We start from the raw sequence: 19,462 nt of genomic DNA on the forward strand, positions 1-19,462 counted from the left end.
TGGCTTTGGTTATGTTAGCTGCATTGTCACTAACACAACAGACCACTTTCCATTCTCTGGCCACTCTCAACAGTTCCTCTGCCAAATTATCTGAGGTGTGTCTGTCGCTGAACTCAAAGCAGTCCAGAAGACAGCTAGACATCGAAAGATCTTCAATGAAGTGACATGTAACTGACATGTAAGACGTGGTTACCCTTGATGTGTGCTCTTGTACAGTTGTGTAATAAGTGATTTTGAAAGGGTTTTCCTGCTTGTAATTGTGTACTTTTGATTTAGATGATTGCTAAAACCTCTGTCCTCCACGATTGAAAATGGCTTGAAATCTTTGGCATTCATTTTAGTCAATGCAATATCAATTTAGCCTTGTTTTGCTACAGACATAGACTATGGCATAAACTGGTCCATAGAAGACTGCGTTGCTGTGGGTCGCGGAGTAGGTCTACTTCGCTGAGTGGATACATCTCCACCACCACTAGCAGACCCGCTAGCTTCTTGAAGCTCCTCTACAGCAAGCTTCACAGTTGGGTGCACAGTTCGCATATGCCGGTGTAGGTTGTGCGTAGAACCGGCTATATATGAGATTTTGTTTTGTCAAATTCTACACTGTGCTTTAACATTGTCTACATTATTAAAATGCATCCAAATGCTATTGTGCTTCTGACTCATGTTCCAGCTGTTGTTTTCACAGCTGTTAAGTGTGTGACAGTTAGTGAGTTGGTTCATTAGTTGGGTTGGCACTGCGTGTCTGATTGACAGGAACAACAGGTGAGGCTGTTAGTCTGAGCAGACAGAATGAATATGTGCGTGCTTGAGCATGTAGGATTTATTATTTTATACATTTTTTCGTTCTTTGAATTAGTTCATTCTATTAATTTAAATATTATTCATATCTAATTTTTAAATATTTTTATAAATAGATTTGGCTCTTCTGATATGCGAGCCGAATCATTCGCGAATGACCCATCACTATTTTACTCTAAATCAGTGCCCTGAAACTCATGTTTATTAGGCCTGCAAGTTACGCTGGCTTGCAAACTTGTGTAATTCCTATAGTAATCAACCAGAGTTTGGATGTGCAACATTTGTATTTTATTCTCCCCCGCATCCTGTGTTCAAAATGACTGCCAAGTTGGAAAGATGATGACATGAGACTACTTATACCATCTAAACTGATACAACCATTTCAGTAACAGGTGGATTATTTAAAAAATATATGTTATTTATATTTGAGTAGCATAAGATTCATTAATTAATGTACATGCAAAACCATAGATATTAAAACAAACAAATTTTGAAAATCTACCCGCTGGGAGGTATGATAATGCTGGCCGTGGTTTTGGTTAAACACTGGTTATTAACACCAACACTTGGGTTCTTTTACAACAATGATGGTTAATCTAACACCTGAATCAACACTAGAAATGTTACACTGAAAAATCAACACAAGGTAACATTGGCCAATTTGCTGTGTGGTAAAGGATGTGAGACTAATATCACTACAGACAATAATAATTTGAATATGGAGGAAAATAGAGTGAAAGAAATGAAAGAGAATGGGTAAACAATGTGTTGACAACACTGCATAATAATGCATTGTAACCTTCTCCAATTGCATAACTAATTAACTGCAGTCAAGCATCCACATTTGATTCATCTTACAGTATATATAAATTGGTCTGAACCCACCTGAACACCTGCAAACACTTCATCATTGTGTAGATTAATTGTTGCTTTGTGCAAATACTTAGGAAGCATCCTCCATGTAAATAACTACATTTATTCAAAGAGGAAATCGTTTAGTCATCACTTCATTCATCAATGTGGTAGGTTCTTCCAGAAAGAAGGTTGCTTGCATGTCCCTTGAGGCATGCTTAATAATAAAGAGGAAACACGTGTGTAGTGGCTTCCTTTCCTGCCTGAAAGCATTTTTTTGTACGCATACAGTCCACATTCATGGTTTCCAAACGGCCAAAACATTCAATGAGATCCAGGGATATGGTGCAAAGGTTTATTCTTATTATATCTAACAAAAAAAAGATTATCCAATCAACTTAAAGCATTGATTACTGGGCATGGAAAATACATAATATGACCTGTCTGTAGGTCTGTATGGTCAAAAGACTATACCGCTCCCGCGTCTAGCTAGGACTTCTCCCCCCGAAGGCCCAACTTCCTGCTTTTAACACACAGCAGTACAATGAAGGTGCAAGAGTTGGCGGGCAAAAACGAAGTTGCACTAATAACAAATGAATATATCTCAATCAAGTGAATATAAATCATAAAGGTACGTACCTAATATTTCATCAAATACGTTCATATTTAATATATTTACACAAACGTAAATGGAGCTCTGTATGTTCTGTCTTTTAAACAAATATGTCCAAATCGGCACTACCAACGTGTAGCTAGCGTTAATCATGCATGCTTTGTACATGTACAGTTGAAGTCAGAAGTTTACATACACCTTAGCCAAATACATTTAAACACAGTTTTTCACAATTCCTGACATTTAATCCAAGTAAAAATTCCCTGTCTTAGAACAGTTAGGAACACCACTTTATTTTAATAATGTGAAATGTCAGAATAATATTAGAGATAATTATTTATTTCAGCTTTTATTTCTTTCATCACATTCCCAGTGGGTCAGAAGTTTACATACACTCAATTAGTATTTGGTAGCATTGCCTTGTTGTTTAACTTGGGTCAAACGTTTCAGGTAGCCTTCCACAAGCTTCCCACAATAAGTTGGGTGAATTTTGACCCATTCCTCCTGACAGAGCTGGTGTAACGGAGTCGGGTTGTTGCCTCTTTGCTCGCACACACTTTTTCAGTTCTGCCCACAAATGTTCTATAGGATTGAGGTCAGGACTTTGTGATGGCCACTCAAATAACTTGACTTTGTTGTCCTTAAGCCATTTTGCCACAACTTGGGAAGTATGCTTGGGGTCATTGTCCATTTGGAAGACCCATTTGCAACCCAACTTTAACTTCCTGTCTGATGTCTTGAGATGTTGCTTCAATATATCCACATAATGTTACTTCCTCATAATGCCATCTACTTTGTTAAGTGCACCAGTCCCCCTGCAGCAAAGCACCCCCACAACATGATGCTGCCACCCCCGTGCTTCACATTTGGGATGGTGTTCTTCGGCTTGCAAGCCTCCCCCTTTTTCCTCCAAACATAATGATGGCCATCATGGCCGAACAATTATTTTTCTGTTTCTCAGAAAAGTACGATCTTTGTCAGTTGCAAACCGGAGCAGTGGCTTCTTCCTTGCTGAGCGCGCTTTCAGGTTATGTCAATATAGGACTTGTTTTACTGTGGATATAGATATTGTTGTACCTGTTCCTCCAGCATCTTCACAAGGTCCTTTGCTGTGTTTCTGGGATTGATTTGCACTTTTTGCACCAAAGTACGTTCATCTCTACGACACAGAACGCATCACCTTCCTGAGCGGTGTGTCGGCTGTTTTGCCGCCAAAACTTTTTTGCTCATAAAAGTGAACATTGGAACATTATTCCTGACATCCAAATGTTTGGAATGGTGAGTGGGGATCAAAAGAATAATCATGAGATATTGTTTATTATTTTGTGATGTCATTAAAAACACCTTGAGGATTGATCCTAAACAACGTTTGCCGTGTTTCTGTCGATATTATGGAGCTAATTTTGAAAAAGGTTTGGCGTTGTAGTGGTAGCATTTTCCGGTCGATTACTCAGCCAAGCATGATGAACAAACGGGAGCTATTCCGCCTACAAAAATAATATTTTGGGAAAAAAGGAACATTTTCAATATAACTGGGAGTCTCCTGAGTGAAAACATCCGAAGTTCTTCAAAAGCTAAATGATTTCATTTGGTTGCTTTTCTTATTTTCGTGAAAATGTTGCCTGCTGCCTGCAGAGCCTAGCACAGCATTATGCCATGATAAACTTACACAAATGCTTGTCTAGCGTTGGCTGTAACGCATATTTTGAAAATCTGAGATGACAGTGTCATTAACAAAAGGCTAAGCTTGTGTTTGAATATATTTCAGTTGCGATTTTCATGAATAGAATTGTTTTTAGGGGTATTTATGTCCGCTGCTTTTTGGTTAAGATAGAAATGTGATTTTAGTCTTCTAAATGAGATAATAGTTTCCCATAACTTTTGCCCAGTCGGTAACCACGCCCAAGTGAGCGCAGACATTGTGTCGGCGTGATGGAGCACCCCCTTTTTACCCGAGGATAAAAGCCTTGGTAACGATATTTACATTCAGACCAGAAAACGTGAGGAGGTAGTCGACACGTTTGAAATGCTGAGTCCAGTAGACGGACAGCATGAGCTGAAAATTACAAATGGTTGAATCTCAAAGACTCAACATGAGGTGAGAAGATAACATCACCTATCAGACCAGAAAAGTGTGGAGCATTGGCCACACGTTGAAATGGTTATAAACTCTGAACCTCTCAACACAAGTGAAGAAGATAAAGACCAGAAAAGTTGACAGTTTACAGCTGTGCATGTAAAAGGATCTAGAACTTGACTATCTACCTGAGAAAGGAAGGAGAAGATCCCATCTCAGACAATCATGGTGCATCTGAAGAAACATCCCCTACAAGCTGGAAAAACTAAGTAGGACATTGTGACCTCTGATGGACAACCAGAACCTTACACCCATCTAGCCTCTTTCTCATAGAAGGGTTGGTTGGTTTCAACAGAGAGACAACGAACAAAGACATGTAACTAGATCACATTTATTACCCAAACGGGCGGCAGTTCGTGAGCAAAGTATTATAATTACTTTGAGGGTAGTTCCTAAATGTACGATAAGTTTGACTCTCTTAGCCTCTCCCTCTCCATATGTGTAACATGTGGTCATATCTTGTCAGTCCACTAGGGACTTTTGTCTCATGTAAGTGTGTATGTGTATTCTATGTTATTGTTTAGTTAGTTAGAAAAAAATAATGAAATACATTTGTGTAGAACGGGGTTCTTGCGGATTCAAGAAGTCTGCAAAGTTCAGAATGAGACTGATATGAGGTAATGATTAATAAGTGCCTGTTATCAATATATAATTTATATATCTTTGAGTTTAATTGGGTAGATGGTAACTCATTAAACAACTTCTTGATTAATTTAAACGAGCAACAATTAAACACAGTTAATTCGATAAATAACAGTCATCACATTAATGATAGTCACGTCACAACAGTATTTGAATCTTGTTCTACCCCAGGGAACAATACTGTACCCTAAGCTTACCTTTATTACAAAGAGTGGATACCAACCACCGCTTTTAGTTGATTCTGTTGAATTCTCTAGTTCCTTCTGAACTTCTGAAGGAATGTTTCACTCGTTATTTCTTCGAGAGTAATTTGCGACTGCAAATGGGAGCTGTTCCTTGTGTGATTAGAAGATAGCTTGAGGGTCTTTCAATGAGATCGAGGTCACAGGTGAAACCATTCCATGGGAACATTTCTACAAAGGCAGAAGCAATCTACTCTCTGATTGAGCCTTTATAAATATAATCCAACTCATTATGAAAACAATTTTTGTGATACTTTGGCCCAGATCCTTGGAGTTTGGCTGAAGCAGAGGATTTAAACTGTGGTGGATATATGGATTATCCTGTTTGAAATGTGACCTCTGTGGAATGGGGATAGAGGAAAGAGACATTTGTAGCATTTGGTGCTGCAGCCTGAGGACTTTGAGAACTGAAGGGAAGATTAAAAATAACTGAAATCTCACTTGTTTTTCCACTGATAGAGTAAACACTGCTCTATGGCTCACCAATGTTTATTTCTGGAAGAAACAACAAAAGAAAGTGACTGCCCGAGCTAAGATGCGACCTGACATAAATACCAAGCCTGCAAAGATGTGCCATGCTCTAGGTAAGTAAAGGTCACCCAAGATGTATTGCCAACATCTTTTTAAACGCAATGACAACCACCAGCCACCTCAGGTGTTAAACCTGTTATTAGGATGTTGTGTTATGTGCTTCACTCAGGTACATGGGTATCATAGCAACAACTGCAGCAGGAAGAGTGTCAAAGGCAAGTTGTCAACAGTAAAGCTGGAAAAACAGGTCACAGCGTTCACAAAATGCCAAAACAAAGTTGAGGGTGCCTAAAATAATCGCTCTGGTGCCAGGCAACATTATAGAAAGGATAAAATCACTGGAAAAATGCAAATGTCAGCCTTTTTTGATCCATGGGGGCTTTTTGATCCATGAGGGCTTTTGTCAATAGTCTTTGTAAGTATTGCGCAAAGGGAGAGAAGGTAATTCAACTTGATAAAACATCCAAGTGTACCCGCTGAAGCACAAAAAGTAATATAAGCACAATGCAACCCCACAGAGAGAGGCAATTCGATGTGCATCCAGCAGCTGCTTTCCAATTCTCCCCAGATGGCACCCAGGACAAGGACAGCAGGTGATGAAATGCAATGCAACACTCCATTCGAGATGCCTAAACCACCTTAACAGAGATAACGGAGTAAACCACAACATCAGAAATGGTCTTAGATGCACAGGGGGTGGTGGCCCATGAGACCCTTGAGGAAAGCTCTAAAAGTTAAGGATGGAGGTGGATCATGGTTCTTACCGTCTACACAAGCCGGACTGGCTCTCGTGGTGCCTGCAATCTGACCCTTTTTGCAGGCACACCTCGCCGTCTGTCGTGCTATGGTCCGCCGTGGCTGACTGCTGTCCCGGTCCAGAGTAACTATCTCACAAGTACCCGCTGCCAACTGACCTAAAGACAGGAAGAGTGAAAGGAAATTATGTAAGAGAGAGATAACAATTGGAAGTGAAGTATATTCTACATGGTGGAATTACCATTTCAAGAAAAATATTTCCAATGTAGAAACATTTAAGTCAAAGGTTGCATTGAATGGATACAAAGCAAGAACATTAACCAACCAATCATTCACCACCAATCAACCATTCACCACCAACTAAAAACAAAGGTATTTTCCAGTTACCTTTCCCCTCACCTCCTATAGGCTGACACCATCTCTGACAACGTCACACGTGATAACATTGCCGATAGAGGATTCCCTAGATATCCATTTATACATCCCAGTCATATTTCAGACTGTTTAATTTCCCTTCCTCAGTGCATGGATGAGTTTGGCCAGTTGTTTGATTAGACACCAGAGATGTTGATGTATCTAAGTCCAGGGACCTTTTGACCTATCGCCTGATTGGACATTAACCTGTGTGAGTGGACTGGCCCTGGGGCATTCTCCATAGGGACTCAGTGGGTTCTCAGAGTCAGTGATTATAATTTGCAAGCACCGTGGTGTGATAATTTAATCTGGCCCCAAGTCACAGTGTAGAGGTTCGGGGGAGTTAATTAAGTTTAATGCAGAGACACATTCAGAGGAATAGTGGGCTGTCTAGGATAGTGATTCAAAAGTACAGAGAGAAATGTTCAAGTCTCTCACAGGTTTCCAAGTTAAAAAAGGAGCACAACACATGTGGGCCAGTATCCACAAAGCAAGAGCTGATCTACATATACAGTGCATTCGGAAATTATTTAGACCCCTTACATTTTTCAGAATTTTGTTATGTTAAAGACCTTATTCTAAAATGGATTACATGTATTTATACCCTAATCAATCTACACACAATACCCCGTAATAACAAAGCAGAAACGTTTTTTTAGACATTTTTGCAAATGTATTACAAAAACCCAGCCGGAAATATCATGTTTATATACAGTACCAGTCAAAAGTTGGATCACCCTTTTTATTTTTATTTTACTATTTTATACATTGTACGATAATAGTGAGGATATCAAAACTATAAAATAACACATATGGAAGCATGTAGTAACCAAAACACCATCAAACAAATCAAAATATATTTTACATTTTAGATTCATAAAAGTAGCCACCCTTTGCCTTGATGACAGCTTTGCACACTCTTGGCATTCTCTAAACAAGCTTCACCTGGAATGCTTTCTCAGCAGTCAGAGTTCCCAAATATGCCGACCACTTGTTGGCTGCTTTTCCTTCAATCTACGGTCCAACTCATCGCAAACCATCTCACTTGGGTTGAGGTCGGGTGATTATGGAGGCCAGGTCATCTGATGCAGCACTCCATCACTCCTGTGGCGGCAGCTAGCCAAGTGGTTAGAGCGTTGGACTTGTAACCGAAAGGTTGCAAGATCAAATGCCCGAACTGACAAGGTAAAAATATAGGTAAAAAGGTACAAATCTGCCCCTGAACCAGGCAGTTAACCCACTGTTTCTAGGCTGTCATTGAAAATAAGAATTTGTTCTTAACTGACTTACCTAGTTAAATAAAGAAAAACATTTTTTAAACTATCCTTCTTGGTCCAATAGCCCTTGCAAAGCCTGAAGGTGTGTTGGGTCATTGTCCTGTTGAAAAACAAATGATAGTCCCAATAAGTGCAAACCAGATGGGATGGTGTATCGCTGTAGAATGCTGTGGTAGCCATGCTGGTTAAGTGTGCCTTGAATTCAAAATAAATTATTGACAGTGTCACCAACAAAGCACATCACACCTCCTCCTCTACGCTTCACGGTGGGAACCACACATGCGGAGATCATCTGTTCACCTACTCTGCATCTCACAAAGACACGGTGGTTGGAACCTAAAATCTCAAATTTGGACTCCTCAGACCAAAAGACAGATTGCCACTTGTCTAAGGTCCATTGCATTTCTTAGCCCAAGGAAGTCTCTTCTTCTTATTGGTGTCCTTTAGAAGTGGTTTCTTTGCAGCAATTTGACCATGAAGGCCTGATTCACGCAGTCTCCTCTGAACATTTCATGTTGTATTGTGTCTGTTACTCTGTCTCTGTTAAGTATTTATTTGGGCTGCAATTTGTGGCTGGTAACTCTAATGAACGTACCCTCTGCAGCAGAGGTAACTCTGGGTCTTCCTTCCCTGTGGCGGTCCTCATGAGAGCCAGTTTCAACATAGCTGTCATGTTCTGACCTTAGTTCTTTTATTTAGGTCTTTGTTTTAGTATGGTCAGGGGTGAGTTGGGTGGGTTGTCTATGTTCGTTTTTCTATGTTGGTTTTTGAGTTTGGCCTGGTATGGTTCTCAGGTGTCGTTGTCTCTGATTGAGAATCATACTTAGGTAGCCTTTTTCCACCTGTGTTTCATGGGTGTTTGTTTTCTGTTTAGTGTATGTCACCTTACAGAACTGTTTCGTTTCATTCACCTTTGTTATCTTGTTTAGTGTTCTCTGTTTAACAAATATGAACATGGACACGTACCACACTGCATATTGGTCCGATCTTGACTACTCATCCTCAGATGACGAGGAGAACCGTTACAATAGCGCTTGATGGTTTTTGCGACTGCTCTTGAAGAATCTTTCAAAATTCTTCAAATGTTCTTTATTGACTGACCTTCAGCTTAAAGTAAAGTAATGTTGGACTGTCGTTTTTCTTTGCTTATGCGAGCGGTTCTTGGTATTTTACCAAATAAGGCCATCTTCTGTATACCACCCCTACAATGTCACAACACAACTGACTGGCTTAAATGCATTAAGAAGGAAAGACATTTCACAAATTAACCTTTATCAAGGTACACCTGTTAATTGAAATGCATTCCAGGTGACTAGCTCAGGAAGCTAGTTGATAGAATGCCAAGAGTGCGCAAAGCTGTGGCTACTATGAATAATCTCAAATATAAAATACATTTTTGGTTACTACATGATTCCATATGTGTTATTTCATAGTTTATGTATTCACAATTTTTTTACAGTGTATAAAATAGAGAAAAACCCTGGAATGAGTAGGTGTGTGTATACATTTTTGACTGGTACTGTAAGTATTCAGACCCTTTACTCAGTACTTTGTTGAAGAACCTTTGGCAGCGATTCCAGCCTTGAGTTTTCTTTGGGTATGACGCTACAAGCTTGACACACCTGTATTTGGGGTGTTTCTCCCATTCTTCTCTGCAGATCCTCTCAAACTCTATCAAGTTGAATGGGGAAAGTCGCTGCACAGTTATTTTCAGGTCTCCATAGATGTTTGATCGGGTTCAAGTCCGGGCTCTGGCTGGGGCGCTCAAGGACATTCAGAGACTTGTCCAAAAGTAACTTCTGCATTATCTTGGCTGGGTCGCTGTCCCATTGGAAGGTGAGCCTTCACCACAGTCCGAGGTACTGAGCGATCTGGAGAAGGTTTTCATCAAGGATCTCTTGTGCTTTTCTGCATTCATCTTTGCCTCAATCCTAACTAGTCTCCCAGTCCCTGACACTGAAAAAACATCCCCACAGTATGATGCTGCCACCACCATGCTTCACCGTAAGGATGGTGCCAGTTTTCCTCCAGACATGACGCTTGGCATTCAGGCCAAATAGTTCAATCTTGGTTTCATCAGACCAGAGAATCTTGTTTCTCGTGGTCTGAGACTCCTTAAGGTGCCTTTTGGCAAACTCCAAGGGGCTATCATGTGCCTTTAGAGTGGCTTCCATCTGGCCACTCTATGATAACGTATTGATTGGTGGAGTGCTGCAGCGATGACTGTCCATCTGGAAGTTTCTCCCATCTCTGTCTGAGTGACCATAGCTTCTTGGTCACCTCCCCGGCCAATGACCTTCTCCCCTCAATTGCTCAGTTTGGCCTGGCAGCAAGCTCTCGGAAATGTCTTGGTGGTTCCAAGCTTCTTCCATTTAAGAATGATGGGATGGAGGCCACTGTGTTTGTTCGGAACCTTCAATTCTGCAAACATTTATTGGCACCCTTCCCCAGAGCTGTGCTTTGACACAATCCTTTCTCGGCACTCTAAGGACACTTTCTTCGACCTCATGCTTGGTTTTGGCTCTGACATGCACTGTCAAATGTGGGACCTTATATAGACAGGTGTTTGCCTTTCCAAATCATGTCCAATCAATTGAATTTACAACAGGTGGACTCCAATCAAGTTGTAGAAATAGCTCAAGTATCATCAATGGAAACAGGATGCACCTGAGCTAAAATTCAAGTGTCATAGCAAAGGGTCTGAATAGTTATGAAAATAAGGTATTTCTGTTTTCTATTTTTAATACATTTGCAAAAAAATCTAAAAAACAGTTTTCACTTTGTCATTACGGGGTATTCTGTGTAAATTGCTGAGGAAATGTTTGATTTATTCCATTTTAGAATGAGTCTGTAATGTAAAAAAATGTGGAAAAAGTCAAGAGGTCTGAATACTTTCCAAATGCACTGTAAATACATTGGAATTGGCCTTCCATACAACGCAGTTCCAAGACATTGTTTTTGACTTGTTCTACACCTGTTAGTACACTGTAAAAAAAATCAATGCCTAACTCATTAAAGAAATTGACTAGTGCTACTCAAACATTTACAAAGGTCACTAGAACTCAAGTAAAAGTGGTACTATGTCAATAAGATTTCTTATTACTTAATGTTTTTGAGTACTGTTAACAACTTGAGGAAATATAATTTTTTATTTGTGTTCTGCTAATCTAAACGATTGTTTACAAGTTATGATTAATTAATATTTAAGTCAATGTAACATTTATTAATAAGTTGTTCTTACTTGATTCTATTACGCTTTATGTCTTTACTTAAAATCATAATGTAGTAGTCATAAATACCTGATTTTGTTGTGCTGATAGAGGTATTATTTTTGTGCAAGTTATGAATACATAATAGTGTCACGTGGTACACAATGTTGTATGTACGTTTTGAAGAAATAAAAGTATATTTCTAAAAGAGTATTAAGCCGTTTATTCCGTGATGAGGTGCTCATTGGGAACAGACATATAAAAACGTTCGGACAAACCGACATTCAATAATGAGACGAGCCATTCCTCACCAGCAGCAAGGTCTTGTGCACCGTTCTTAATGATAGAGGCTCACGCATCACTCTAAAACGCTTACAGTTCTACCACCAGTTATTGTTAGATGAATGAGAAATATGCTTAACAATGCCTGCTAAGGTGTATCACCAAATAAATAAAACAATGCTAAACATTGATACACCACCACTGCAAATTACTCATCAGAACTACTTACTACTTGAAATTGTTAACAGAACAAATCCCTTTTTACAATGTACTGTATGTGCCATATTCATTAGATCCGTTACTTTGTAGTTCAATTACATTTAGATCCAAGTACCTGAATATGTAGATTCACTGGTATTTAGAGCAATACTCATTACAGTAGCCATCAGTGTTGGGGAAGCTACTCTGAAAATATAATTTACCAAGCTACCAATTACTTCATAATGAAAGAAGTTAAGTTACACTAAAGCTACCCTTAAGAAAAATATATACTGAACAAAAATCTAAATGCAATTTGGAAAGTATTGGTCCCATGTTTCAAAAAAGATCCCAGAAATGTTCCATACACACAAAAAGCTGTTTACATCCCTGTTAGTGAGAATTTCTCATTTGCCAAGATAATCCACATGACAGGTGTGGCATATCAAACAGCTGATCAAACAACATGATCATTACACAGGTGCACCTTGTGCTGGGGACAATAAAAGGCCACACTAAAATGTGCAGTTTTAACACACAACGCCACAGATGTCTCACGTTTCGAGGGTGCGTGCAATTGGCATGCTGACTGAAGGAATGTCCAGCTGTTGACAAGGCATGTAATTTTAATTTCTCTGCCATAAACTGCCTCCAACGCTGTTTTTGAGAGTTTGGCAGTACGTCAAACTTGCCTCACAACCCCAGACGGCATGTAACCACGTTAAACCAGGACCTCCACATCCGGCTTCTTTACCTGCGAGAACATCTGAGATCAGCACACAGACAGCTGATGAAATTGAGAACTATTTATGTCTGCAATAAAGCCTTTTTGTTGGGAAAAATTAATTGTGATTGGCTGAACCTGTCTTTCAGTGGTTGGGCCTATGCCCTCCCAGGCCCACCCATGGCTGCACCCCTGCCCAGTCATGTGAAATCCATAGATTAGGGCCTAATAAATTGATTTCAATTGACTGATGTTCTTATATGAACTGTAACTCAGTAAAATCATTGAAATTGTTGCATGTTGTGTTTACGGATGAAATATGGATTATATAATAATTGCCAAGTGAAAACATGTTTTTAGACATTTTGCAAATGTATTGAAAATGAAATACAGATATATAATTCACATAAATATTCACACCCATGTCAGAATCCCCTTTAGCAGAGATTACAGCTGTGAGTCTTTCTGAGTAAGTCTCTTAGAGCTCTGATGATTGCTAGACATCCATTTTCAAGTCTTGCCATAGATTTTCAAGCCAATTTAAGTTCCCCTTTTTCCACTGGGATTCTCTGCCTCTAACCCTGTTACGGGGGCTGAGTCACTGGCTTGCTGGGTCTTTAGAGCTCACCTGGATTCACTGTTGTGGTCGGCCTGTCTGGGTTTCCCCCCTTTGGGTTGTATTGTCGGAGATCTTTGTGGGCTAGTCTCAGGATGGTAAGTTGGTGGTTGTAGATTTCCCTCTAGTGGTGTGGGGGCTGTGCTTTGGCAAAGTGGGTGGGGTTATATCCTTCCTGTTTGGCCCTGTCCGGGGTGTCCTCGGATGGGGCCAGTCTCCTGACCCTCCTGTCTCAGCCTCCAGTAGAGTTTATGTGTCGGGGCTAGGGTCAGTTTGTTTATCTGGAGTACTTCTCCTGTCCTATTCGGTGTCCTGTGTAAATCTAAGTGTGCGTTCTCTAATTCTCTCCTTCTCTCCTTCTTTCTCTCTCTCGGAGGACCTGAGCCCTAGAACCATGCCCCAGGACTACCTGACATGATGACTCCTTGCTGTCCCCAGTCCACCTGGCCATGCTGCTGCTCCAGTTTCAACTGGCCTGGGCCCTAGGACCATGTCCCAGGACTACCTGACATGAGGACTCCTTGCTGTCCCCAGTCCACCTGGCCATGCTCCTGCTCCAGTTTCAACTGTTCTGCCTTACTATTATTCAACCATGCTGGTCATTTATGAACATTTGAACATCTTGGCCACGTTCTGTTATAATCTCCACCCGGCACAGCCAGAAGAGGACTGGCCACCCCACATATGCTCTCTCTAATTCTCTCTTTCTTTCTCTCTCTCGGAGGACCTGAGCCCTAGGACCGTGCCCCAGGACTACCTGACATGATGGCTCCTTGCTGTCCCCAGTCCACCTGACTGTGCTGCTGCTCCAGTTTCAACTGTTCTGCCTTATTATTATTTGACCATGCTGGTCATTTATGAACATTTGAACATCTTGGTCATTTTCTGTTATAATCTCTACCCGTGGCCACCCCACATAGCCCGGTTCCTCTCTAGGTTTCTTCCTAGGTTTTGGCCTTTCTAGGGAGTTTTTCCTAGCCACCGTGCTTTTACACCTGCATTGTTTGCTGTTTGGGGTTTTAGGCTGGGTTTCTGTACAGCACTTTGAGATATCAGCTGATGTACGAAGGGCTATATAAATAAATTTGATTTGATTTGATTTGATTTAAGTCAAATCTGTAACTAGGCCACTCAGGAACATTCAATGTCATCCTGGTAAGCAACTCCAGTGTATATTTGGCCTTGTGTTTTAGGTTATTGTTCTGCTGAAAGTTTAATTTGTCTCCCAGTGTCTGTTGGAAAACAGACTGAACCACGTCACACCCTGGCCTACCCAAACATTAAACAAAAACACAAAATACAATGACCAAGGCATGACAGAACCCCCCCCTAAGGTGCGGACTCCGGGACGCACCTCGAGCATAGGGAGGGTCCGGGTGGGCGTCTGTCCATGGTGGCGGTTCTGGCTCGGGACGTGGACCCCACTCCATAAATGTCCTAGTTCCTCCCCTTCGCGTCCTGGGATAATCCACCTTCTCCGCCGACCATGGCCTAATAGTCCTCACCCTGATCCCCACATAACTGAGGGGCAGCTCGGGAGCTCGGGACCGAGGGGCAGCTCGGGACAGAGGGGCAGCCCGGGACAGAGGGGCAGCCTCGGGACAGAGGGGCATCTCGGGACAGAGGGGCAGCCCGGGACCGAAGCAGCCCGGTACTGAGGGGAAGCCCGGTACTGAGAGGCAGCCCAGTACTGAGAGGAAGCTCAGTACTAAGAGGAAGCTCAGTACTAAGAGGAAGCTCAGGCAGGTAGTAGGTTCCGGTAAATCCTGGCTGGCTGGTGGAACTGGATGATTCAGGTTGTCTGGCCGATCTAGAAAATCTTGGCAGACTGGCACTTCTGGCGGATCTTGGCAGACTGGCACTTCTGGCGGATCCTGGCAGACTGGCGACGCTGGGCAGACTGGGAGCACTGGGCAGACTGAGAGCACTGGGCAGACTGGGAGCACTGGGCAGACTGGGAGCACTGGGCAGACTGGGAGCACTGGCGGCGCTGGGCAGACTGGAGACTCCGGCAGCGCAGGAGAGGAGAAAGGCTCTGGCTGCGCTAAACAGGCGGGAGACTCCGGCAGCGCAGGAGAGGAGAACAGCTCTGGCTGTGCTAAACAGGCGGGAGACTACAACAGCGCAGGAGAGGAGAAAAGCGCTGGCTGCGCTGAACAGGCGAGGCGCACTGGAGGCCTGGTGCGTGGTGCTGGAACTGGTGGTACTGGATCTAGGACACGCACAGGAAGCCTGGTGCGGGGAGCTGCTACCGGAGGACTGGTGTGTAGAGGTGGCTCTGGATAGACCGGACCGTGCAGGCGCACTGGAGCTCTTGAGCACCGAGCCTGCCCAAGTTTACCTGGCTCGATGCCCACTCTAGCCCGGCCAATAGGAAGAGCTGGTATGTGCCGCACCGGGCTATGCTCCCGCACTGAAAACACTGTGCGCTCCATAGCATAACACGGTGCCTGCCCGGTCTCTATAGCCCAACGGTGAGCACAGGGAGTATGCGCAGGTCTCCTACCTGGCATAACTATTCTCCCTTCTAGCTCCCCCCCAATAATTTTTTTGGGCTGCTTTTCCGGTTTCTTTGCCAACCGTGTTCCCTCGTATCGTCGGCTCCTATCTCCCGCTGCCTCTGCTCTCCTTAGTGCCTCCACCTGTTCCCATGGGAGGCGATCTCTTCCGGCCAATATCTCTTCCCAAGTGTAACAACCTTTACCATCCAACACGTCTTCCCATGTCCATTCTCCAAATAATTCATCCTCCCTTTGCTGCTCCAGCTGTCGCTGCCTGTTTAAATCAGAGCCTCTTTGTTTTTTCCCGGCGTGTCTTTTTCTTTGACTCCATACGTCTATAGCCTTCTTCGCATTGCTGTAGGGAATCCCAGGCGGGCTCCTGCACTCGCTCTGGGTCGGCCGCCCACCTGTCGATTTCTTCCCACGTAGTATACTCCATGCTTCTGCTGTCCATAACGTCCTCCTTCAGATCCTGCCAGTTCACACGCTGCTCGGTCTGTGAGTGGTGGGTGATTCTGTAACGTCGTTGTCGTTCGTCTGTTGTATGAAGAGAGTCAGACCGAAATGCAGCGTGTAGGTTACTCATGACTTTAATGAAAATAATCGCGGTACATTAAAATAACTGTATATGAAAACAACAAACGAAACGTGAAACCTATTACAGCCTATCTAGTGACTACAACACTAAGACAGGAACAAACACCCACAAAATACAACGCGAAAGTCAGGCTGTCTAAATACGGTTCTCAATCAGAGACAATGACAAACACCTGACTCTGATTGAGAATCGCCCCAGGCAGAAAATCCTAACTAGACACACCCCTAATCAACACAATCCCAATTACTACAAACCCCAAATACGAAACACAACATATAAACCCATGTCACACCCTGGCCTACCCAAACATATAACAAAAACACAAAATACAATGACCAAGGCGTGACACTGGGCGGTTTCCTTCCTCTCCGGCCACTGAGTTAGGAAGGACACCTGTATCTTTGTAGTGACAGAGTTTATTGATACACCATCCAAAGTGTAATTAATAACCTTACCATGCTGAAAAAGATATTCACTGAATGTTTTTTTTATCTACCAATAGATGCCCTTCTTTGCGTGGCATTGGAAAACCTCCATGGTCTTGGTGGTTGAATCTGTGCTTGAAATTCACTGTTCAACTGAGGGACCTTTCATATAATTGTATGTGTGTGGTACAGAGATGTGGTAGTCCTTCAAAAATCATGTTAAATCGCTTTTATTGCACACAGTGTGAAATGATGCAATTTATTATTTGACTTATTAAGCACATTTTTACTCCTGCATTTATTTAGGCTTGCCATATCAAAGGGATTGAATACTTGTTGACAGAAGACATTTTAGCTTTTCATTTTTTATTAATTTGTAAAAAAAAAAAGTCTAAAAACAGAATACCACTTTGACATTATGTGGAATGTTGTGTGTAGGTCTGTGACAAAAAGTCTAAATGTAATCCATTTTAAATTCAGGCTGTAAGTCAAAGGGTGTGAATACTTCACTGAAGGCACTGTACGTACATATAGTTCATTACTCCCCAACCCTGGTAGCTATAACACAAATCACTGTCATCTACACTGTCCATGAACAACCAATGGCCTGGTGCACTCTATAGGAAACAGTGACGGTTACAATCCATTGTCACACTACCACATACGGTTAGAAATGCCCCGGAGCATGTGATCCATGAGGCTGAGGAACAATCACCTGTACTACACATGTACTTCGTCCGCCACCTTAAAAGGTAGATGGAGTCTCATCACTCATGACAAACGAGGCATGAGAATTGGCCATGCCATTTATGTTGCTATAGGGAAAGAAAGCGAAGGTCCAAGTTTTCCATAAATATACATTATGCTGCCATAAAATAGACCTGTCACATAAATGATGGCTAGATTGAAATATACACTGTGTACAAAACATTACGACACCTTCCTAATATTGACTTTCACTCCCCTTTTTCACTCAGAACAGCCTTAATTTGTCAGGTCATATCGACTCCAATGCTTCCCGCAGTTGGTTTGATGTTTTTTGAGTGGTGGACCATTCTTGATACACACGGCAAACTGTTGAGTGTGAAAAACCCAGCATTGTTGCAGTTCTTGACACACTCAAACCGGTGCACCTGGCACCTACTACCATACCCCGTTCAAAGGCATTTAAATATGTTGTCTTGCCCATTCACCCCCTGAATGGCACAATCCATGTCTCAATTGTCTCAAGGCTTAAAAATCCTTCTTTAACCTGTCTCTTCCCCTTCATCTACACTGAAGTGGATTAAACAAGTGACATCAATAATGGATCATAGACTGACCAGGTGAAAGCTATGTCATGTAAAGAGCAGGTGTTCCTAATGTTTTGTACACTTAGGGTATGCAGAGATGGACTTTGTTGGGGAAATTAACATTTCATTCAAAAGCTTAAAGATGGATATGGATTTGTCGTCTCTAATGTATAACTACATAATCAATATGATTATTGACATTTTACTCGGGCGCTTTGTGGGTATGTCTACATTCCCTGCCTTGTTTTGCCTTCATTCACATTTCAATTGATTGGTAGATTGCAAATAAAAACGACCATTCTTGTCCATGAAAATTGTTTTATGCTGGATACTGTTTCTCCTTCTCAAGGCTTCCAAAAAAACAACCTTCAGCAATGAAAGCAGATTATTTTATTTAGTATCACAGCATGCCTATCTACAAAAAGGGGTTGATTTGTCCTTTTGCTGTTCAAATTGAGAATAAGAAAACGTTGGTTAGCAATCTCTTATTAGGTCTTTGAAATGTTCTGAGGTACAGTTGAGTAAAATACTACTCCCATTTTAACTCTACCTTGTTAATCTACTAAATCATAAACCACAAAAGGCCATTATCTTATCCAATTTCATATGGATATTAAACCTTTGGGAGTAACTGTATTCAATATTGCTAAAAAAAATCCCTGTCGCATCATGAGCAGTTTAGATCTATTGTAATGGCTCACATTTATTTTCAAGTAAATGACCATTATGACCATGCTTCACATGCTTACTTTCCAGAGATGGAACATTCTCAAAAGTTGCAATTGAAAATAAGAGGCCGCACACTGGGGAAAAGGTATGTAATTTGTATCATTCCATGCATTGATCCAATTGGCTCTTTTTCAGGTGCGCAATTTCTGCTTTCTACAGTTGCTGTCTATTTCTGTCCTATGCCTGCTGAGCACCTCAACAAACATTGTTACACACAAAGTTTTTTTTATGTGTAATAACCATATTACAAGAGCTCCATATTGCCAGGCCAGACTATACTGGATTATGGATTTTTCTGCATATCTGAATTGGTGAAATTACTACATTATGTGTAATTCTTACCGTCCACTAGCAGCAACGTGAGTGCCTATTACCATCTAGTGGGCTCCCGACGAGCAAAGGTATTTTGGCTGGGGTCGAGGATAGGTTTGAACTGTGAGCTAACGCTCAGAGGATAGTGGGTTCAGTGCTAGGCATAGTTTTTTTTTTTCAAGCCTTAACCCTTACCTTAAACAGGTTAACCCTGATGCCTACCCTGATGCCTAAATTTAACCAAAATCTCTGAATGATTTCCAAAATGTAACTGTCGAAGCTTCGTTTTCACTTTTGCACAGTTTGACTAA

At 41.7% G+C, this 19,462-nt stretch overlaps 1 protein-coding gene across 1 annotated transcript in view; it reads right to left on the bottom strand.

Annotated features, from left to right (window-relative positions):
* Positions 1-19,462, bottom strand: part of LOC124044554 (chemokine-like protein TAFA-5) — a 181,640-nt gene that overhangs the window by 59,520 nt on the left and 102,658 nt on the right. Inside the window, exon 2 of the mRNA XM_046364131.1 lies at positions 6,583-6,732. Within this exon, the coding sequence (XP_046220087.1) occupies positions 6,583-6,732 (150 nt within the window). The remainder of the gene's footprint in view (positions 1-6,582; positions 6,733-19,462) is intronic.

This window comes from Oncorhynchus gorbuscha, linkage group LG01, assembly GCF_021184085.1.
Source record: "Oncorhynchus gorbuscha isolate QuinsamMale2020 ecotype Even-year linkage group LG01, OgorEven_v1.0, whole genome shotgun sequence".
Lineage (NCBI taxonomy): Eukaryota > Metazoa > Chordata > Actinopteri > Salmoniformes > Salmonidae > Oncorhynchus > Oncorhynchus gorbuscha.